The 23,339-nt window shown below is 46.2% G+C and overlaps 1 protein-coding gene across 5 annotated transcripts in view; it reads right to left on the reverse strand.

Moving 5' to 3' along the window:
- PDE2A (phosphodiesterase 2A) overlaps positions 1-23,339 on the reverse strand; it is a 386,253-nt gene that overhangs the window by 108,567 nt on the left and 254,347 nt on the right. For all 5 annotated transcript variants that reach the window (XM_081860195.1, XM_081860197.1, XM_081860198.1 and 2 more), the window contains one exon: positions 4,421-4,510. In XM_081860195.1, coding sequence (XP_081716321.1) covers positions 4,421-4,510 — 90 coding nt within the window. The remainder of the gene's footprint in view (positions 1-4,420; positions 4,511-23,339) is intronic.

Below are 23,339 nucleotides of genomic sequence, written 5' to 3' on the forward strand. Positions count from 1 at the left end.
TATCATGCAGTCCATCCATCTGCATTTAAAGCAGGGCTGGCCCAAGACATTTTGCCACCTGAGGAGGACCACGAAATGGCCCCTTCCCAGGAAAGATCTAGTCCAGGAACAGGTGGGGAATAAACTTCTACAGGGGTGGGTGGGGGCCTCGGTCTAGAATACCTGAAGGAGCGTCTCCACCCCCATCGTTCTGCCCAGACACTGAGGTCCAAGCTGAGGGCCTTATGGCGGTTCCCTCACTGCGAGAAGCCAAGTTACAGGGAACCAGGCAGAGGGCCTTCTCGGTGGTGGTGCCCACCCTGTGGAACGCCCTCCCACCAGATGTCAAAGAGAAAAATAACTACCAAACTTTTAGAAGACATCTGAAGGTAGCCCTGTTTAGGGAAGCTTTTAATGTTTAATAGGTCATTGTATTTTAGTGTTTTGTTGGAAGCTGCCCAGAGTGGCTGGGGAAACCCAGCCAGATGGGTGGGGTATAAATTATTATTATTATTATTATTACCTCAAAGTGTCTCACAATCTGCTTTCTCTTCCTCCCCCACAACAAACGCTCTGTGAGGTGCATGAGGCTGAGAGACTTCAGAGAAGTGTGACTGGTCCAAGGTCACCCAGCAGCTGCATGTGGAGGAGCGTGGAAGCAAACCCGGTTCACCAGATTACGAGTCCACCACTCTTAACCACTACATCATCCTGGAAACCTGGGTTGTGCCTTATCAAGCATGGCTGTTACAGCAAAACGCAGGGGATGAAGCAGACAAGGAGGAGAGGAGGAGGGAGCCAAGAAGGGGGAAACAGTGGGATAACAACAACAACAACAACAACAATAACAATAACAACAGCAACAACAACAATAATAATAATACAGTGGTACCTCGGGTTAAGTACTTAATTTTTTCTGGAGGTCCATACTTAACCTGAAACTGTTCTTAACCTGAAGCACCACTTTAGCTAATGGGGCCTACTGCTGCTGCCGTGCCACTGGAGCACGATTTCTGTTCTCATCCTGAAGCAAAGTTCTTAACCCGAGGTAATATTTCTGGGTTAGCGGAGTCTGTAACCTGAAGCGTCTGTAACCTGAAGCGTCTGTAACCCGAGGTACCACTGTACAGTCATACCTCGGGTGACAGTTGCTTCAGGTTGTGTTTTTTCGGGTTACAGATGCGCCAAAACCCAGAAGTACCAGAACGGGTTACCTCTGTGTTTCGGCAGTCACGCATAGAAGAATCATAGAATCATAGAATCCTAGAGTTGGAAGAGACCACAAGGGCCATCGAGTCCAACCCCCTGCCAAGCAGGAAACACCATCAGAGCACTCCTGACATATGGTTGTCAAGCCTCTGCTTAAAGACCTCCAAAGAAGGAGACTCCACCACACTCCTTGGCAGCAAATTCCACTGTCGAACAGCTCTTACTGTCAGGAAGTTCTTCCTAATGTTTAGGTGGAATCTTTTTTCTTGTAGTTTGGAACCATTGCTCCGTGTCTGCTTCTCTGGAGCAGCAGAAAACAACCTTTCTCCCTCCTCTATGTGACATCCTTTTATATATTTGAACAGGCTACGGGTATATATTTGAACGGGTATATATTTGAACGGGTATATATATTTATATATTTGAACAGGCTAAATTGCACTTTGCACATGCACAGAAGCACTGAATTGCAACCTGCATGTGCACAGTTGCGCCGCTGTGGGTTGCGAATGCTGCGGGTTGCGAACATACATCCTGCACGGATCACATTCGCAATCCGAGTGTCCACTGTAATAGGCATGGGTTGCCCTCGGAACCATGGCAAGCTGCCATGTGCGGGTTTTAGGAACAGGTGGGACTCATTGAACTGCATCTTCCTTTGGTAGTCGATTGCTTTGCAAGACAAACCTGAGCAGTTTCGCCCTTGTGTGGCACACATTAGCTCAGGAAAGACCTGAGCAGCCAGGCAGCAGTGCTTTGCTTTGAACTGGCCAGCTGAACTCCGGGACCTGAGTAATCCCCAAGGAGCTGCTGGATCAAAGCACAGCCTCACAGCTTGCACTCTGCTGAACCTGAGCTGCTTATGAATCCACGCAGCCAGATCTTCCAAGAGGTGCCACGCTCAAAAGAGAGGGAGAACAGTGTTTTTCTGGCTCACAGTCTAGCCACGGGAAGTGTCTTGGAACTTGACAAAATGCAAATATGAAAACGCCGTGACTAATATTTTTACTTTCATCGTGGGTGAACAGCCGGGTGGTCAATCATTCCCAAGAATATTAGTGCATTTATCAACTGAGATTTAATATGCATGTTTCTAAACAGTCAACGGAAGCATCTTTTTCAGATGCAGATATGTGAGATATTACTTAAAATATAAAACACCAAAGCTACCACTTATTGCTTAAAGGAGGAGCTATTTCTGACTTCCTCCCCCGCTCTCCATTACCTGCTATGGAAACACACCTGAACTGAACTGAAATGGAAAGACAGGTCAAAATAAATAAATAAAAAATAAAAATTGTCCAGTAGCACCTTAGAGACAGGGACATGGGTGGCGCTGTGGGTAAAACCTCAGCGCCTAGGACTTGCCGATCGTATGGTCGGCGGTTCGAATCCCCGTGGCGGGGTGCGCTCCTGTCGTTCGGTCCCAGCGCCTGCCAACCTAGCAGTTTGAAAGCACCCCCGGGTGCAAGTAGATAAATAGGGACCGCTTACCAGCGGGAAGGTAAACAGCGTTCCGTGTGTGCTGCGCTGGCTTGCCAGATGCAGTTTGTCACGCTGGCCACGTGACCCGGAAGTGTCTGCGGACAGCGCTGGCTCCCGGCCTCTAGAGTGAGATGAGCGCACAACCCTAGAGTCTGGCAAGACTGGCCCATACGGGCAGGGGTACCTTTACCTTTTTACCTTAGAGACCAAATAAGTTTGTTCTGGGTATAAGCTTTCATGTGCATGTACTTATACCCAGAACAAACTTAGTTGGTCTCTAAGGTGCTACTGGACTTTTTTTATTTATTTCGACTGCGTCAGACCATCACGGCTACCTACCTGAATCTAGAATCTTGAAAGACAGGTGTGCCCTTAACCAAAAGCCCTGCAGAATAAAATTGGCCCCTACCAATTAATCAACACACATTTCAGTTGATTAAGCTGCTGGCCCTTATTGAGGAGAGGGAACAAGAAGAGGAGGAGGAGGAGGAGCTGCAGGTCAGTGGCAAAGGGAATGTCAGGTATGTTTCGAAGGTCCTGGGTTCAAATCTCGACATCCCCAACTGAAAGGATCTTGGGTAGCAGGACAGCAAAGCCCTCCGGCGTTGAGAAAGCAGCTGTCCATCCCAGCAGATAATGCTGTTGTTTGCCACCCCAGTTTCCAAGCAGTGAGAAATTCCAGGGCTTCCAGGAGCTTGCCCTGGTGTTAGGTTTCCTTGGAATGAAGGTCAGCAGAGACTGTGGTGTCTTTAGGATATCTGGATTTATTTACACACCCACACACACAACCAGAGCATAAGATGAAGGCGTTCCCAGCATTGACACTCTAATAGATCTTGGCTCTCCATTAGTCAGATCTTTGGATCCAGCACAGAGCAAGCAGGTCTCTGCATCCAGCTCCCAGCCTGCTTTCAAGCTCCGCTCACACATATTTCCCACTATAGTTCTCCTACTTAGAAGGCACTTGAGTGGGGTGGAAGAAAGAACACACACACACACACACACACACACACACACACACACACACCCCAGCCTGGAGGGCACCATTCCTTAGCTGTAGCTTTTGCAACCTAGCTCATTCTTTTGGGATGTTGATGAGGACACTTAAGTGGCCAGCTAAGGTCATTGTCTCCCCCCAAAACCTGCCTGACCCGTTCAGCAACAGCATCCTCTCTTAGATGCTAACTCCCACTGGGTACAAGACCCCAAGACCTGCAAGGGATTCGGGGCATCACCCAGACTGACCCCCTCCAAACCCACAACAATACTGAAGAAGATGGATCTAAACATAACCAAGTAGAAAGCAGTTTCTGGCGTTCTAGCCAGGAACATGAAGGCAAGCAAATGAAGAATCTCCAAAGATCTGCAGACAAAACCTCCAAAGATGCTTCAAAGCAGACTGGGACCTGTTGAGATTTCTATTCCACCTGAGATTTCTATTCCAACTGTAGTTGTAGTATGCTTCCACAAGCCTCACACCTATTCTGTGTGCGCAGTTCTCTCTGCTCATAGCATGCCCGGGTCACTGATTTACGTCGGAGCATGGGCCAATGGAAGGAGATGGCACAGCTGGGGCTTGCCAGCTGGCCTCCCGGCCCTCTACACCTGAAAACTCAGTTTCTGTCAAAAGGGAGCCCCCTCCTCCCTCTGGCCATTTCAGCTGCACAGATTAATCTGGAAGGGGAAAGAAGCTGCCCGTCCTTGAGGCCACCCCCCTCCTAAAATAAAAACTGACTGCTCTACTTACCACTTTGGGGAGCACCGAGGCGATGGCATCTTTGATGACTTCCCGGAGGCTGGAGACATCAATGACAGAGCCCAGGCTCAGCAAGGCATCCTGGGAGAAAAGGGAAAACAGCAGGAGCTTTAGCACAGGAGAACTGCCCTGCCGGTTCAAAGACCCATGCATTCTTTATTGTTTTTAGGAATTATTCATTTATTGCACGTCTATCCTGCTTTTTTCACCAAGAAGCTCCAGGTGGAGTCCATGGTTCACCAATTTAATCCCCACAATGACCCTGTGAGATAGGTTAGCCTGAGAAGCAGTGACTATAATGGGATGGGAGAGCTTAAAACAAAGCCAAAATATTTCTGATCTGGCAAGGAATGCATTTCTTTGCTTTCACATAGTACATCAGAAAACGAGTCTAAAAAGCCTGGGACACACATTTTCACGGCCCTCCAGCAGCTGTGGTGGCTCATTGGCCAAAAGGAATGTATTTAGCATTAAGTCTGGAAGTGTATGGGACGCGGGTGGCGCTGTGGTCTAAACCACTGAGCCTAGGGTTATCGATCAGAAGTCTCCCAGCTCCATCTGGTACGCAGGCTGAGACCCTCCCTGCCCGCAGACTGTCTCACCAGAGTGGTGCATGCTCTGGTTATCTCCCGCTTGGACTACTGCAATGTGCTCTACGTGGGGCTGCCTTTGAAGGTGACCTGGAAACTGCAACTAATCCAGAATGCGGCAGCTAGACTGGGGACTGGGAGTGGCTGCTGAGACCACATAACACCAGTCTTGAAAGACCTACATTGGCTCCCAGTACATTTCCGAGCACAATTCGAAGTACTGGTGTTGACCTCGAAAGCCCTAATCGGCCTCAGCCCAACATACCTGAAGGAGCGTCTCCACCCCCATTGTTCAACCTGGACACTGAGGTCCAGCTCCAAAGACCTTTTGGCGGTTCCCTCTCTGCGAGAAGCGAGGTTACAGGGAACCAGGCAGAGGGCCTTCTCTGTGGTGGCGCCTGCCACATGGAACGCCCTCCCATCAGATGTCAAGGAAATAAACAACTATCTGGCTTTTAGAAGACATCTGAAGGCAGCACTGTTTAGGGAAATTTTTAATGTTTGATGTTTTATCATGTTTCTAATATTCTGTTGGGATTCGCCCAAAGTGGCTGGGGAAACCCAGCCAAATGGGCAGGGTATAAATAATAAAATTATTATTACTATTATTATTTAAATATTTGGAGTGTAGCGCTCAGTCTTTTTTGCTGTCCTCTTCCTCTCTGCACTAGGAGTCACTATTTAGCTGGGGAGTGACTGGAGGAGAACATCCCTGCTTTGAGATGCTGAAGGTGTGCATGCAGATCGCTAGCAAAACGATCTTTGAAAAAATCTTGATTTGTTAACAACAAAAACCTATCAAAAAGAAAGAAAACAAAGAATCAGACATTTCAGCCATAAAGCGTCAGAGCTGGGAAGGACAAAAGTCGAAAGACAGTGTGCAGCATAGAGTATTAACTTGTACAAAGATTCCCTTCTCAAACAATAAAGAAATATAAAAATGGAAGCATTATCCACCTGTGAGTTCATTATTGTGAATAAAGGTTCTATGTGGTCTGAAATGAGCCAGGCATTTGCTTCTACTGTGGACACTGAGTGACCATGTGCCTCATTTTGCTACTGTATAAGAAATGAATCCATGCCATTAAAAAAGAAAAACCCAGTCGTTCAAGCCCTGCTCTCTGGAGACATTTAGTCATTGAGATATATTTTCAAAAGGGGCAATTTGCCAAACCCTTGAATGCCAGCTATCTAAATTACTGATATTAAAGGTAAAAAAATACACGACCATTTTGCAAGGAATGGACTAACGCAGGCAAAGTGCGCTAATAGAGATCGGCTTTTCAGAGGTGGCCTCACTCTGACCCACAAGAGGGCAGAGAGGGCTCTCTCTTTCCTGCCCTGCTTAAAGGATTGCAGAATGGTTTAATAGAGTACGGGACAAAAATATCTTACGAGGGGCTTCTACTGAAACCAGCAGGCACAATGGGTGGGGGGACTTGGCTGGATCCAGTCTGGGAAGCAACATTCAATGGCTTTGAGCACATCAATGATATCTGTGTTTTCTTGGACATGAGGGAAATTGCTCCTAGAGCAGACTGTGATTCTGAGACCTGGGAGAACCCACATTGCAGCGCCCCCACGACCGATGGCCAGACAGGGTACTGCAGCAAAGGTCAAGTGACCCAGATCACCAGTTGGCATCTTCTCTTCTCTCTCTCTCAGGGCCGGATTTAGGTTTGATGAGGCCCTAAGTTGCTGAAGGTATCGGGGCCCTTTATGTGTCTAGCTGTCCTTTGTCAAAACCAAATTGTCACTGTTTCTTGTGTTGAATATATGCTATATGATAATTCACGGATCTAATAGGTATCTCAAGCCATTTGCACATAACAAAATATGTATTTTATTAAAGTAATTGTTGAACTGAAATGCATGGAGAATGTCAGCAACCTATATATAGAAATGAGTAAACCATATAGATCAGGAGTAGGCACACTAAGGCCCAGGGGCCAGATGCCAGAATTCTTTGAGAATTCCTGGAGAACAGGCGAAGTCCCGGCAGACTGGTGGAGGGAAAATGTTGTCCCTATTTTCAAAAAGGGGAAAAGAGAGGACCCAAATAATTACCGCCCAGTCAGTCTGACATCAATACCAGGGAAGATTCTGGAGCAGATCATTCAGCAAACAGTTTGTGAGCACCTAGAAAGGAATGCTGTGATCACCAATAGTCAGCATGGATTTCTGAAAAATAAGTCATGTCAGACTAACCTAATCTCGTTTTTTGACAGAATTGCAAGCCTGGTAGATGAAGGGAATGCAGTGGATGTAGCCTACCTTGATTTCAGCAAGGCATTTGACAAGGTGCCCCATGATATTCTTGTAAAGAAGCTGGTAAAATGTGGACTTGACTATGCTACCACTCAGTGGATTTGTAACTGGCTGACTGACCGAACCCAAAGGGTGCTCATCAATGGTTCCTCTTCATCCTGGAGAAGAGTGACTAGTGGGGTGCCACAGGGTTCTGTCTTGGGCCCGGTCTTATTCAACATCTTTATCAACGACTTGGATGATGGACTCAAGGACATCCTGATCAAATTTGCAGATGACACCAAACTGGGAGGGGTGGCTAACACCCCAGAGGACGGGATGACACCTCAAAACGCCCTTGACAGATTAGAGAACTGGGCCAAAACAAACAAGATGAATTTTAACAGGGAGAAATGTAAAGTATTGCACTTGGGCAAAAAAAATGAGAGGCACAAATACAAGATGGGTGACACCTGGCTTGAGAGCAGTACATGTGAAAAGGATCTAGGAGTCTTGGTTGACCACAAACTTGACAAGAGCCAACAGTGTGACGCGGCAGCTAAAAAAGCCAATGCAATTCTGGGCTGCATCAATAGGAGTATAGCATCTAGATCAAGGGAAGTAATAGCGCCACTGTATTCTGCTCTGGTCAGACCTCACCTGGAGTACTGTGTCCAGTTCTGGGCACCACAGTTCAAGAAGGACACTGACAAACTGGAACGTGTCCAGAGGAGGGCAACCAAAATGGTCAAAGGCCGGGAAACGATGCCTTATGAAGAACGGCTAAGGGAGCTGGGCATGTTTAGCCTGGAGAAGAGGAGGTTAAGGGGTGATATGATAGCCATGTTCAAATATATAAAAGGATGTCACATAGAGGAGGGAGAAAGGTTGTTTTCTGCTGCTCCAGAGAAGCGGACACAGAGCAATGGTTCCAAACTACAAGAAAGAAGATTCCACCTAAACATTAGGAAGAACTTCCTGACAGTAAGAGCCGTTCGACCGTGGAATTTGCTGCCAAGGAGTGTGGTGGAGTCTCCTTCTTTGGAGGTCTTTAAGCAGAGGTTTGACAACCATATGTCAGGAGTGCTCTGATGGTGTTTCCTGTTTGGCAGGGGGTTGGACTCGATGGCCCTTGTGGTCTCTTCCAACTCTATGATTCTATGATTCTATGACGAGGAAGGAGATTTCAGACAAGCATTAGGAAGAACCTTCTGGTGACAAGAGCTGTTAGACAGAGGAGTGGACTCCCTTGGGAGGTGATGGACTCTCCTTCCTCGGAGGTTTTTAAGCGAAGGTTGGGTGGCCATCTGTCAGGGACACTTTTAGCTGTGGTTCTCGCATTGTAGCGGGTTGGACTAGATGACCCTCAGGGGTCCCTTCCAACTCTAGAATGCTGTGATTCTACAAGCTGATTCCCACCCCCTGCAAAAAAAATCTGACAGCTGCTGCTGCTGTCTCTTTTGAGAAGGATAGAAGGAAAGCTGACAGGCATCAAAGAGAAAGATTGAGAGGGACTATACAAATTGGAACACATTCCATGCACAAAGGGCATTGCATGGGTGGGGGGGGCGGCTCCCCCCACAGCTGGAGAGGGCATTTTCTTACGTCTACGCCTGCCCCGACCTTTTGCCTTTGCGTGGAGCTGCTGTTGTTTGTTCCCCAGCTGTGATTGATGCTGTGCTATTGTGCCCTCCGAAAATGTCACCGCGGGAGCACTGCGAGATCAGCAATGCTGGCAGATTGAAATCGGAGCCGGGGGCCGATGTGCCCATCATGGCTGGGAATCAGTGCAGATTACTAAGGAGCCGCCATGTACAACACTAGCACCCCTATAAGGCTGCCGGGGAGTCTCAGGGCACCCCATGGCAACCCGAACAAGACCCCTCCAGACACAGATTATATCAGTAGCTACATCAGTATGAACAGATCTACACAAATCTATTTAATGTGCCTAATTCAGGTGAGAAACACAGAACGGAAGGGTCCCTTAGGGGGAGCTATTTGGGTTTTTATTTTTGTAGGATGTGAAACACAAGAGCAGTCAAGTACAGTGGTACTTTGGGTTAAGAACTTAATTTGTTCTGGAGGTCCATTCTTAACCTGAAATTGTTCTTAACCTGAAGCACCACTTTAGCTAATGGGGCTTCCCGCTGCTGCTGTGCCGCTGCTGCACAACTTCTGTTCTCATCCTGAAGCAAAGTTCTTAACCCAAGGTACTTTTCTGGGTTAGCGGAGTCTGTAACCTGAAGCATCTGTAAACCAAGGTACCACTGTACAACATCCCTAGAGTGGACATAAAAGGGGATGTCTGGACCAGCCAGTTGGAAATTCCTGTATCTCCTGTCTGGGACAGACTTCCTCTGCATGTGACTAGAGGTGGGCATGGCCTCACCTGTGCAGGTCACAAAAATATAGGACTGTCCGCCATCTCTCTCTATGACTACTTTCGTCGAAGAAGCAACAAAGGGACTGTCTCCTTATAAGATAGTTTCCAGGTGTATGTTACTTTTCTAAGCTAAGTCTGCCTTCTGGGATCCAACTGTGAACAGAATGTGAGTGAGTAAACTCTTTTTATACTTTTATAGAAGACTGTGTCATGTCTTATCTTTTATGAGGGAATAAGGGGAAAATACCAGAACAGTTATTATAGGGGCTTTAGCGAGCCTGAGCAAACGCATCCGCTGTTAGTTTTAAAAAGGGGAATGTTACGCTGCTAAATTGTGGAACTTGTTGGAAAGGCTGTAAACAAGCAATATATCCTCTCCTGAATCCCTGAACATTCCCACAATTTTTGCAGAGCTCACCCAAACAGCCAGGAGTGCTTTGAAAAGGATCTTGATTCTTTTTTGCTCTCTTTCCAACTCTGCAATCCGGTCAGCTTAGCTGCTCTTGCATTCCTTTTCCGAAGATGGAGGTTCCTGTCGCGACTGCCAGGTATCGAAAGCGTCATCCTCCATGAATTTGATCAACTCCCTTTGAGAGCCATCTAATCTATCATCCATCTTCTGCAGATGAACTATGGCTGTATCCACAACTGGTATTCAGAAGTATTCACTGCCTCTGTCCATGGAGGCACAGCTTAGTCCTGATGTCCAGCAGCCATCTCTAGCCCTCTCGTCTTCCATGAATTTGTCCAATCCTCTTTTAAAGTTGGTGGCCATCACTGCCTCCTGTGGCAGGGAGTTCCATAGTTTAACAATGTGCTGCAAGAAGAAGGACCCCCTTTTATCTGCCCTGAGTGGTCCAACGATCAGCTTCGTGGGATGCCGACTAGTTCTAATGTTATGAGAGAGGGAGAAAAACTTTTCTCTCTCCACTTTCTCTCTGCCATGCATAATTATATCTTATTCTTTGGCGATCATTCAGAGCCAAGTAAGATTGCCTTCATAAACACGGTTTTAATAATGAATCCATAAGTGACTGTGGAAACCAATTCTGGATCCACACATCCTTCCACAGTGGGGACATAGGTTTCTGGACAGGAGTTGATCACGGTGAGGGTTTGCCAAGCGTGCCTTCCTCTTAGCACGTTTCTCCCTTGCATCCTGAGTTTGCGTGTTTTCAAAGCCCATGACACCTTTGGTAAAGGCTGTTCTCCAACTGGAGCGCTCGCAGGCCAGTGTTTCCCAGTTGTCAGTGTTTATACTACATTTTTAAAAATTTGCCTTGAGATAGTCTTTAAACCTCTTTTGTTGACCACCAGCATTACGCTTTCCATTTTTAAGTTCAGAATAGAGTAGTTGCTTTGGAAGACGATCATCAGGCATCTGCACAACATGACTAGTCCAACGAAGTTGATGTTGAAGAATCATTGCTTCAACACTGGTGATCTTTGCTTCTTCCAGTACACTGGCATTAGTTTGTCTGTTTTCCCAAGTGATGTGTAAAAATTTTCAGACACCATTGATGGGATCTTTCAAGGAGTTGGAGATGGCGTTATAAGTGGTCCATGTTTCACAAGCATAAATTAAGGTTGGTAGTACAATAGCTTTGTAAACAAGTATTTTGGTTTCCCTGCAAATGTCCCGGTCCTCAAACACTCTGCACTTCAACTGAGAGAAAGCCGCACTCGCAGAGCTCACGCGATGCTGGATTTCGGCATCAATGTCGGCCCTTGTGGAAAGATAACTGCCCAGGTAGGAGAAGTGGTTAACATTTTCCAACGTTATATAAGCTTCTATCATGTCACCTCTTTCTCACTTTCCCAAACGCTGCAGCTTTTCACTCCATCTCCTTGAGCATTCTGTTTGCTCTTTTCCAACTCTCTGCCACCTCCGTTTTGAGGAGAGGTGACCAGACCGGATCTATCATGAGCACCCAAAAACACCCTTGCTGTTGCCCTCTTCAAGGGCAGTGCTGTGTTTTGCAATGGACCCACGTCTCCTTCTCAAGAGGCGCTGCTCTCTGTGTGTGAGTTAGACCCCATCTGACAAAGAACCGAAGTTCTCCACTGACAGTGCACACCGCTTAAGGCAACTGTTAATTTTTTAAGACGCTTGGATGAGACCGAATCCAAAATGTACCTTTTGCATTTTGAATATTTACTGGTAGGTTGTAACTTTCCAACCCCCCATACTCCTCGGCGAACGCAAGATGCAATATTCATAGGACTGGCAAAGCGTGCAAGAGCAGGTAAGCACACTTGAGTTGGAGAGGGAGTGAAATAGAACCAGGCTCCTCTTTGGAAATGGGTTGGCAGGTTTTTTTGGGGGGTGGGGGGGCATATATCCAAATTACACACTAAGGAACTGCTGAGTGTTGTGTCTCAAGCCTAAATCGTGCACATTAAATTGATTTGTGCGTATGTGTTCAGACTGTAATCATCTGCTTCTGATATGAGGTGGAGGAGATTTAATTGCTGTTTTCCCTGCAAATCCCCCCTCCCTTATTTCTTTTGTCACACTGTAAAACAGTAAACTCAGATGCAGACAGGATTGGAGCCACTGAGGGTCCAGGGGGAAGCAAAAGCATTCTAAGGGGAACCTCGAGGTTTGCAGTACAATAAACAGTAAAAAAACAACAACCCTGACTGTGCACTGTGTGAAGAAGGCCTTAATTTTATCTGAATCTTATATGCTTAATAAAGTATTTATTCAGAATGCCACTAGGTCAGTCGTGTAATGCAGCAGCAAAAAAGGCTAATGCTATTCTAGGCTGCATTAGCAGAAGTCTAGTGTCCAGATCAAGGGGAAAAATAGTACCACCATATTCTGCCTTGGTCAGACCACACCTGGAATACTGTGTCCAATTCAGGGCATCACAATTTAAGGAGGATGTTGAGAAGCTGGAAGGTGGGCAGAGGAGGGCAACCAAGATGATCAAGGGTTTGGAAACAAAGCCGGATGAGGAATGGTTGAAGGAGCTGGGTCTGTTTAGCCTGGAAAAGAGGAGACTGAGAGGAGATAGGATAGCCATCTTCAAATATCACAAGGGCTGTCACATGGAAGAGGGAGCAAGCTTGTTTTCTCCTGCTCTGGAGGACTTGAACCCATGGCTTCAAGTTACAAGAAAGGAACTTCTGACTATACATAAAGAAAAACTTTCTGACAGTAAGAGCTTTTCTAAAGAGGAACAGTCTCCCTCGGGAGGTGGTGGACTCTCCTTCCTTGGAGGTCTTTAAGCAGAGATCGGACGGCCATCTGTCATGGATGCTTTAGTTGAGAGTCTTGCATGCAGAGGGTTGGACTAGATGACCCTTCGGGTCCCTTCTAACTCTACACTTCTATGATTCATTGGCCCTTTGGGAAATTTTGCAGGGGTGCAAATCCTGCTTGAATTCTCCACCAGCAGCAGAGTCCCAGGTGAAGCTCCACTCAGCAATTATTCCTTCCTTAAAAGGCTGCTCCATGTCTATCCATTTGCAACCGCCCTCCTTTTCTAGGTTGGGTGCAATGACCCGTGCATTTACTCTAACTGCTCGCTGTCAAATCTTGTGCATTAACAGCCTACGACCTTGACTCCAAAGCTGCCTCTCCAAACAGCGAGACGTCATTGGTGAGCTCCATCCGATGCAGAGTTAGGAATGCCATGAACAACGGGCTAAGTTGTCGTGGCTGAGATGAAAGCAGGGGTTATCAGGCTGGCCTCCAACAGGGAGAGGAGCTGGCAGCCAGCCGAGCCTGGTCAAGGTCAAGGTCCTCCCAGCATCCCCACCGAAGTCTCAAGGCTGGGCTGGGCCAGGGGCTTTTTCATACAACATAAGAGCACCAAAAGAGCCCTTAAATGATCAGGCTAGCAGCCCATCAAGTACAGTATCCTGTTCTCATGGCCGCCAATTAGATGCCCATTATGGGAAACCAAAACCACTAGAATGCCTATATTGTGCAAATCCATATGATTTAGAACCACGCACAACTGATGAAGCCCCTTGGGGCGAAACAGAGGAATATCCAGGAATCTTTGTCTTGCCTACCTGTGCCAGCATCTACCAGTGCCAGTTTCTTATGTCCAACAACCTTATCATCTTCATTAGACATTTACTGTACAAGACTATTTCATGGTACTCTTCTAAGAAATACATCAGAGAAAAATACAAGAGAAGATGAAGAAATTAGAAAGGAATGCACTATGGGACTGACAAAATAGGAATCTCATTTTGTACATACAGTGGTACCTTGGGTTAAGAACTTAATTCGTTCCGGAGGTCCGTTCTTAACCTGAACCTGTTCTTAACCTGAAGCACCACTTTAGCTAATGGGGCCTCCCGTTGCCGCCGTGCCGCCATCATGTGATTTCTGTTCTCATCCTGAAGCAAAGTTCTTAACCCGAGGTACTATTTCTGGGTTAGCGGAGTCTTTAACTGAAGCGTCTGTAACCCGAGGTACCACTTGGACTTGGTGGTTAACTGAATAAGCTACATTTTAATATGTTAGGTCACGATGTTGATTTTGACATTATGAGAAAAGGTAAAGGGACCCCTGACCATTAGGTCCAGTCGCGGACGACTCTGGGGTTGCGGTGCTCATCTCGCTTTACTGGCTGAGAGAGCCGGCGTTTGTCCACAGACAGCTTCCGGGTCATGTGGCCAGTATGGCTAAGCTGCTTCTGGTGAACTAGAGCAGCGCACGGAAATACTGTTTACCTTCCCGCCAGAGCAGTACCTATTTATCTCCTTGCACTGTGTGCTTTCAAACTGCTAGGTTGGCAGGAGCTGGGACTGAGCAACGGGAGCTCACCCCATCGCGGGGATTCGAACTGCTGACCTTCTGATCGGCAAGCAGTTTCCAATTGTTATTATACAGCCTATTACATTTATGTCATTATGGGAAACTAGCAAGCAGGGTTCAAGCACAGGAATAGCACTCTCCCCTCCTGTGGTCTTTGGCAATTGGGGTTCAGAGGCATCACTGCTTCTGACTGTGAAGGCAGAGCAAAATCATTGTGCTTAGTAGTCATCGATAGCCCTCTCCTACTCCACGAATTTGTCCTGTCCTCTTATAAAGCCACCTGGATTGGTGTTTGTCATCACTCCGTCCTGTGGGAGGGAGTTCCGCAGTTTAACTATGAACTTTCCTTCATCAGTTCCGAATCTTCCAACAAATATGAGTTGGGGAAAATATTGCAGGCAGATCTATCCTTGGCTACTAGCCAGAATCACCCAAAGGGCAACTGTCAACATTTCAGCTTTGCAGGCATAATGACAGAGGGTGGGTGTACTGATCTTCCCTGTTCGTAAGACTTCCTGGGGACTCTCCTGTCTGCCTGGCCGTTGTGGGTGGAAAGAACAACGAGCCAGGAAGGCAGGCCTGTCACATTTGTCCTCTTCCTGGCAAATTGTTCGTCTTGAACTTGCAAATTTGCCATTATTCATGAATTATTCCCTCATTTGCAATGTCACAATCTGCCGTTCTGTTACAGGGTGTTTTCTTTCCTTCTTTTCCTATTCCTTCTCCCTGTTTTCTAGCACACTTTAGGCTTCTTCCTTGACGTCTCTCAAGCCAAGGTGGGAACTCTCAGAATGTAGTTTGTTTGAATTTAAGATCCGGAATCAGCGTGATGACCTGCTTCAAAAGGACTGGAACAAATTTATATTTTACATGAAAGAAAATTGTAAACATCTGAAAATGTTTGTAGGCTTGAAATGAAATGTTTTGTAATGTATACATAAGGAACTGATTTACTGATAAGGTGAAATACTACAATAAGATAGAAGGTAAAATAAGTGATTATAGAAATGCTAAGAATATAGACAAACAAAGCAAAGCAGAGACATCACCTTGCCAACAAAGGTCCGTCTAGTTAAAGCTCTGGTTTTCCCAGTAGGGATGTATGGAAGTGAGAGCTGGACCATAAAGAAGGCTGATCGCCAAAGAATTGATGCTTTTGAATTATGGTGCTGGAGGGAGACTCTTGAGAGTCCCATGGACTGCAAGAAGATCAAACCGATCCATTCTGAAGGAAATCAGCCCTGAGTGCTCACTGGAAGGACAGATCCTGAAGCTGAGGCTCCAGTACTTTGGCCAGCTCATGAGAAGAGAAGACTCCCTGGAAAAGACCCTGATGTTGGGAAAGATGGAGGGCACAAGGAGAAGGGGACGACAGAGGATGAGATGGTGGGACAGTGTTCTCGAAGCTACCAGCATGAGTCTGACCAAACTGTGGGAGGCAGTGGAAGACAGGAGTGCCTGGCGTGCTCTGGTCCAGGGGGTCATGAAGAGACGGACCCGACTAAACGTCTAAACAACAACAAGAAGAATATAGAAAGAGGTGTGGAAGTCAGAAAGAGGGAGGGAAGGAGGTCGATGCTCTTATAGAGTAATGTATTAAGCTACAGAATTATGCAACAAAATGTGAATATGATAAAAGTGGAAAACTCAATAAAAATTTCCAGTTATAGATAGGTAGCCGTGTTGGTCTGCCATAGTCAAAACAAAATAAAAAAATTCCTTCCAGTAGCACCTTCCAGGAGCTACTGGAAGGAATTTTTTTATTTTTTTCTTCAATAAAAATTATTTTTAAAAAAGAAAAAGAAACTTTGATGTCTCTCAAGCCAAGGTGGGAACTCTCAGGATGTAGTTTATGTGTGGATTTAAGGACTGCAACTGTGCCAAAATTCCCCAGAAGGCAATTTTCTGAGCTGATTTTTCAATGCCAAACTGTTCCGACTGCCCCCAAAGAATACCCAGCAAAATGCCCCCAATGTCACAGAATGGTAGAGTTCAAAGGATTTGAATTCAATGGTAGAGTTCAATGGTAGAGTTCAAAGGACTCAGTGGATTTGTAACTGGCTGACTGACCGAACCCAAAGGGTGCTCATCAATGGTTCCTCTTCATCCTGGAGAAGAGTGACTAGTGGGGTGCCACAGGGTTCTGTCTTGGGCCCGGTCTTATTCAACATCTTTATCAACGACTTGGATGATGGACTCAAGGGCATCCTGATCAAATTTGCAGATGACACCAAACTGGGAGGGGTGGCTAACACCCCAGAGGACAGGATCACACTTCAAAATGACCTTGACAGATTAGAGAACTGGGCCAAAACAAACAAGATGAATTTTAATAGGGAGAAATGTAAAGTATTGCACTTGGGCAAAAAGAAATGAGAGGCACAAATACAAGATGGGTGACACCTGGCTTGAGAGCAGTACATGTGAAAAGGATCTAGGAGCCTTGGTTGACCACAAACTTGACAAGAGCCAACAGTGTGACGCGGCAGCTAAAAAAGCCAATGCAATTCTGGGCTGCATCAATAGGAGTATAGCATCTAGATCAAGGGAAGTAATAGTGCCACTGTATTCTGCTCTGGTCAGACCTCACCTGGAGTACTGTGTCCAGTTCTGGGCACCACAGTTCAAGAAGGACACTGACAAACTGGAACGTGTCCAGAGGAGGGCAACCAAAATGGTCAAAGGCCTGGAAACGATGCCTTATGAAGAACGGCTAAGGGAGCTGGGCATGTTTAGCCTGGAGAAGAGGAGGTTAAGGGGTGATATGATAGCCATGTTCAAATATATAAAAGGATGTCACATAGAGGAGGGAGAAAGGTTGTTTTCTGCTGCTCCAGAGAAGCAGACACGGAGCAATGGTTCCAAACTACAAGAAAGAAGATTCCACCTAAACATTAGGAAGAACTTCCTGACAGTGAGAGCTGTTCGACAGTGGAATTTGCTGCCAAGGAGTGTGGTGGAGTCTCCTTCTTTGGAGGTCTTTAAGCAGAGGCTTGACAACCATATGTCAGGAGTGCTCTGATGGTGTTTCCTGCTTGGCAGGGGGTTGGACTCGATGGCCCTTGGGGTCTCTTCCAACTCTATGATTCTATGATTCTATGAAAGGGGTTCCCAAGTGTCACCTAGTCCAACCCCTTGCAATGCAGAAATCACTGCATGCAAAAAGGCTGGAGAATTTGGGGAGGTCACATTTATATGACACGATACATTACAGCTGCTGCTACAGCAAAGCCCACACGCTTTTCACCTGCCATCCCATCTCCAAGTCAGTCTCTCCCACCATTGGCTGGATTGCTGTGATGTCTTGGCATGCTCACAAACACCCCAACTGCTGAGGACAAAACTGCCAGAAAAAGAATACAGTGGTACCTCTGGATGCGAATGGGATCCGTTCTGGAGCCCCGTTCACATCCTGAAGTGAACGCAACCCGCGTCCGTGCGTCTGCGCATGCGCAGGTCACGATTCGCCACTTCCACGCATTCTGAGTGTCTGCGCATGCGCGAGTGGCGAAACCCGGAAGTAACGCGCTCTGTTACTTCCAGGTTGCCGCGGAGCGCAACCCGAAAATATTCATCCTGAAGCTACTTCAAACTAAGGTATGACTGTACTTGCAAACAGTTCATATTTTGTGCGAGAGGCATGAAAAGTTGGGTGAGGTGGTGTTTATGCATGCGTGCGTGTGGTGGGGACTAATTTCACACAACTGTGGGGTCAGGAGATTATTTACTAACTTACTTTTTTTATTAAAAAAAACTTATATTCTACCCTTCGTCTTATGACCTCAGGGCAGTTTACAAGGTCAAAACAGTTAAGGTAATCAGTAAAAATAAATTATGGAATCAGAGACTCATAGAATTGTTGAAATCAATTGGCGGAGATGACTGGCAGAATCCGGGACCAAGGAGAAGAGTCGGTGGAAGAAGATTGGGAAAAAATTAAAGTATATCTTCAAAAATATTGTAAAATTAAGGATTGTTAGAAAGATGTTGGAAAAAGAAAATTATGTGGTTTTGGTAGAAATGATATAAAGGATTAAGTAAAAATGAATTGATGAAAGAGAGAACGTAAAATTACAATATATTAAAACAAATTATTAAGATAAAAACAAGGTTGGAAGGATTTGCTGAAATAATAATTTGAACTAGAATACAAAGATGGGAGGTGTGAGGAGGTCAAGGAAATAAGTAAAGGAAGAAAGTTATGTAAAGGTTTAATCTGTTCTTTTTTTAAAAAAATGATTGGTTTTTTTGTGTTTTTTCTGTCTTTTTTCTTTTTCTTTTTCTTTTTTCTTTTTTCTTTTTTCTTTTTTCTTTTTGTAATTTTTAAAATTCTGAATAAATATTATTTTTTTAAAAAATAGAATTGTTGAAATCTCAGCTAAAGCATCCATGAAAGATGGCCTTCAACCTCTGCTTAAAAACCTCCAAGGAAGGAGAGCCCACCACTTTCCAAGAGAGACTGTCAAATGGCTCTTCCTGATGTTTAGTCAGAATCTCTTGTAATTTGAAGCCATGGGTTCGAGTCTTACCCTCCGGAGTGGGAGAAATCAAGCTTCCTCCATCCTCTGTATGCCAGCCCTTTGGATATTTGAAGATATCTCCTCTCAGCTTTCTCTCTTCTGGGCTAAACATACTGAATTACATAATACAATTGAATAAAACACCAGCTCTCTGTAAAATACCAGTAATCAGGCCAATGTCTTAATTATGAACTGCCTGTGGAAAAAAGAGAGGATTTCAGGCAGCACCCAAGAGTTAGCAGAATTGGTGCCAGCTGAATCTCCGGGGAGCGGATTTCACGACTGGGTCACTATTGCTAGAAGGTCACGGATCCTGCTGAGGAGGTACTCCCTAGCAGATCTCGAATCATGGGCATTTATCCTGGGGGGAGAGCTCTTTTATTTAAATGGGCCCTGAGGCATCCAGGGCTTCATATCAGCAGAATAGTTTGTGGACAGGCAGGAAGATGGAGAGCTGAGAAGCCAGAACTCTCAGTTTTGCTCTAGAAGGGTCAAATTGTCCTTGAAAGTGCCTTAAAATCACATCTGCTGGAAAGCAAGCCCTGCTGAAGTCAAGAGGGCTTATGCAGTCAGGTAAGCAAGGTTAGGATTGCAACATCAGATCTCTCCATCCTTGCTGACACCTGTTTTGCAGCTTTCCGTTTGTTGCCCAGGAAGCGTCAGGTGGGAGAGAAAGTGGCGGCAAAATGGGAGCCTCCTTCTCCCAAAACACACATTGACATTCTCCTTTGCATACGCCTGCCCAGAAGCTATTTTCTCCAGCAGTGATAACAGCTGGCAAGTGACGTGGCTCTGATATGCATTATGTAAGACAGCTGCAGAGAGAGAGAGAGAGAGAGAGAGAGAGAGAGAGAGAGAGAGCGAGAGAGCAAGAGGTGACAGGATGAAATGCTGGCCAATCAGATAACTCCAAAAGGCCACAAATAGGGTGACAAAACAGCATTTGTCCCCCAGCAACTCAAGTGATACACTGTGTCGGAAGAGGGAGGCTCCATTATTCTGTGTACCCCAGTTTAAGAAGGAGATTGACAAGCAGGAATGTGTGCAGAGGAGGGCGACCAAGATGATCAAGGGTATGGAAACTAAGCCTGATGAGGAACGGTTGAAGGAGCTGGGAATGTTCAGCCAGGAAAAGAGGAGACTTAGAGGAGATATGAGAGCCATCTTCAGATATCTCGAGGGTCGTCAAATGCAGGGCTATTTTTCTACACCAGGGGTCAGCAAACTTTTTCAGCAGGGGTCCGGTCCACTGTCCCTCAGACCTTGTGGGGGGCCGGACTATATTTTGGGAGGAAAATGAACAAATTCCTATGCCCCACAAATAACCCAGAGATGCATTTTAAATAAAATGACACATTCTACTCATGTAAAAACACGCTGATTCCCGGACCATCCGCGGGCCGGATTTAGAAGGCAATTGGGCCGGATCTGGCCCCGGGCCTTAGTTTGCCTACCCATGTTCTACACAAAGAGGTGCCAGAACTCACCATGAACGCCTCCCTTGTTTTCTTACAACGGCAGTGGCGCCCACCTGAGAGACGCTGGATCTGAGTTCTGGCAGGTTTTGTCTGGGGGGAAAAGCCCTGGTCATGTGGAAGATGGAAGAAGCGTGTTTTCTCCTCCTCTGGAAGGTAGGACTTGAAACAATGGGTTCAAATTACAAGGAAGGAGATTTCAACTAAATATTAGGAAGAACCTTCTGAAGGAGAGGACTCCTTCAGAAGGTGGTGGTCTCTCCTTCATTGCAGGTTTTAAAAGAGAGGTCGGATCACCACTTTTTAGCTGTAGTTGTCTCATCACAGGGGGTCGGACTAGATGACCCTGGGTGTCCCTTCCAACTCTACAGTTCTATGGTTCTCAAATGTGGTGCCCTAATGAGAGTTGTTTGGGATGAGAGCTCCCACCAGCTCTGGCTTCTGCTTGTTTGTACATTGTCAGGTATATGGCACTTTTAAAACAGAAAATGCCTGCCAAATTCAAATATCTTGGCATTTGGAACCGGACTTAGTTACTTTCTCCTTCATCAGGCCAGATGGTTCGGGCAATCAACAATGTGCAGACAGTTTGAAGTTGGAGCTGCCAAACAATGAATGAATAATGAAGCAGAGAAGGAACGAAACCGCGGGAATAACTAACACCTAAGTTTTCAGCCCGAGAAAATGCTTCTTCGCTTGTGAGCGCTTCAGACTGAGAATCACAAACACAGCAGACGGAAAGTGCTTTTAAAAAAAGAAATCTAATAAAATAATGATTTGTCAGAGTTGTTGTAGCAGCAGCGCTGAGGAGAGTAATTCAGCAAGGTTTCACGACAAAGCAGACTTTCTCGCAGGTGCCAAGAGCAGAATATTCAACGTAGCCAAAATATCCATCAGGGATATTAAGCCTCGTGCGTTAAAATGTCATTCATGTTCCTGGGATGAAGTTGCTCCATCAAAGCTGGAAGGAGAATGGCTTTAAATCAGGGATGCCAAGGAAACCTGGCTCTCCCCCCACCCCCCGCCTCCCCCCTGGCTAAAATCCAACACTATGCACATGACAGCTAAGCTGAAATCCTTGGCCCTCAACTGCAACTTTGCAGCCATTCCGTGGTCTGATTCTGCTGTTACATTTTTGTGCTTCCTGGATCTCTTTCCGAAGTCCCTGTAGTCTTCAGTATGCTTGTGAAACATGGACCACTTATAAACACCATCTCCAACTCCTTGGAAGATTCCACCAACAGTGTCTCCGAAAAATTTTACACATCACTTGGGAAGGCAGGTGAACTAATGCCAGGGTACTGGAAGAAGCAAAGATCACCAGTGTTGAAGTGATGATTCTTCAACATCAACTTTGTTGGACTGGTCATGTTGTGTGGATGCCTGATTATCGTCTTCCAAAGCAGCTACTCTATTCTGAACTTAAAAATAGAAAGCATAATGCTGGTGGTCAACAAAAGAGGTTTAAAGACTCTCTCAAGGCAAATCTTTAAAAATGTAGTATAAACACCAACAATTGGGAAACACTGGCCTGCGAGCACTGCAATTGGAGAACAGCCTTGACCAAAGGTGTCATGGGCTTTGAAGACACTCGAACTCAGAACGCAAGGGAGAAACGCGCTAAGAGGAAGGCACACGTAGTAAACCCACACCATGACCAACTCCTGCCTGGAAACCTATGTCCCCACTGTGGAAGGATGTGTGGATCCAGAATTAGCCTCCACAGTTACTTATGGACTCATTGTGAAGACCATGTTTATGGAAGACAATCTTACTCGGCTACGAGGGATAACCAAAAAAGAAGAAGCCCCTCTCTTTGTACAATGGATACCTGCCCGAATTAATGGCTTTGTTGTTGTTTACATTTATATAACACCTTTTCCTACAAGGTTCCTGATCAACCAGTCATCAATTTGAGCCAAGCGAATTTGTGCATCATTCATAAAGATATATGTGATACCCACAAACATATGACTTCCTTCCTTCCTTTCTTTCTTTCTTTCTTTCTTTCTTTCTTTCTTTCTTTCTTTCTTTCATTCATTCTCTAAGGAGCTGAAGGTGGCGAGCATGGTTCCTCCCCCTCCTCATTTAATTCCCACAACAACCCTGCGAGGTGGGCTAGGGTGAGAGGCCGTGACTGGCCCCCAAGGTCACACCTAGTGCGCTTCATGTCTGAGTTGTGGGCATTCGAACCCCGCTCTTCTCCCAGGTCCTAGTCCGATGCTCTAACCACTACGCCCAGCCACCGTGTTATGAATGATGTGGAGGAAAGAAAGAGAGCGAAATGAAGCCTGTCTGCCTCTCTCACCCACACACTAGAGCTGAGGACAATCCAGGTTCTCTCTCGAAGTGTAATTAGCCAATTAGCCTATCAAATCCATCATCGTTCCATGACAAGAGGCTTTTAAAGGGATTAGCTATGTTTGTGGAGGATACGTCCATCAGCTGCCGCAGCTCCAAAAAGAGCCTCCGTATCGTGAGCCAGGGCAGCTCGGATTTCCAGGTGTGGTGGATGATGAACGTCCTGAGATATCAGGCTTTGCAGAGACACCTGAGCAGCCACTGTCATGAGGCGCTGGTGGCTGGGTTAGATGGGCTTCTGGGAAAAACCACGCACAGATGTTCTGGTGTTTTCAAGATTCTGTCTCTGAACCATCAATGTGTTGGAAACAACACATTTGCAATATGAGAAATGCTCTGCTCTTCTGCGGTTAAGATCCATGGTTCCCAAACTGCGGTCTGCAGACCACCAGTGGTCCATGACCTTCATTGGCGAGAAAGCCCTTTCCGCCCCTTCCAGCGGAGAGGGTGTTGCGTGCAGGATCCTCCCACATTCGCGGGGGCTTCCCTTGCCCCGCGAGACTTGGGGGAATCCCCGGGCGTGACTGCACCCAGCCCGCCAATCGGCGGGC

Source organism: Podarcis erhardii, assembly GCF_964252035.2.
Source record: "Podarcis erhardii genome assembly, chromosome: 4".
Classification (NCBI taxonomy): Eukaryota; Metazoa; Chordata; class Lepidosauria; order Squamata; family Lacertidae; genus Podarcis; species Podarcis erhardii.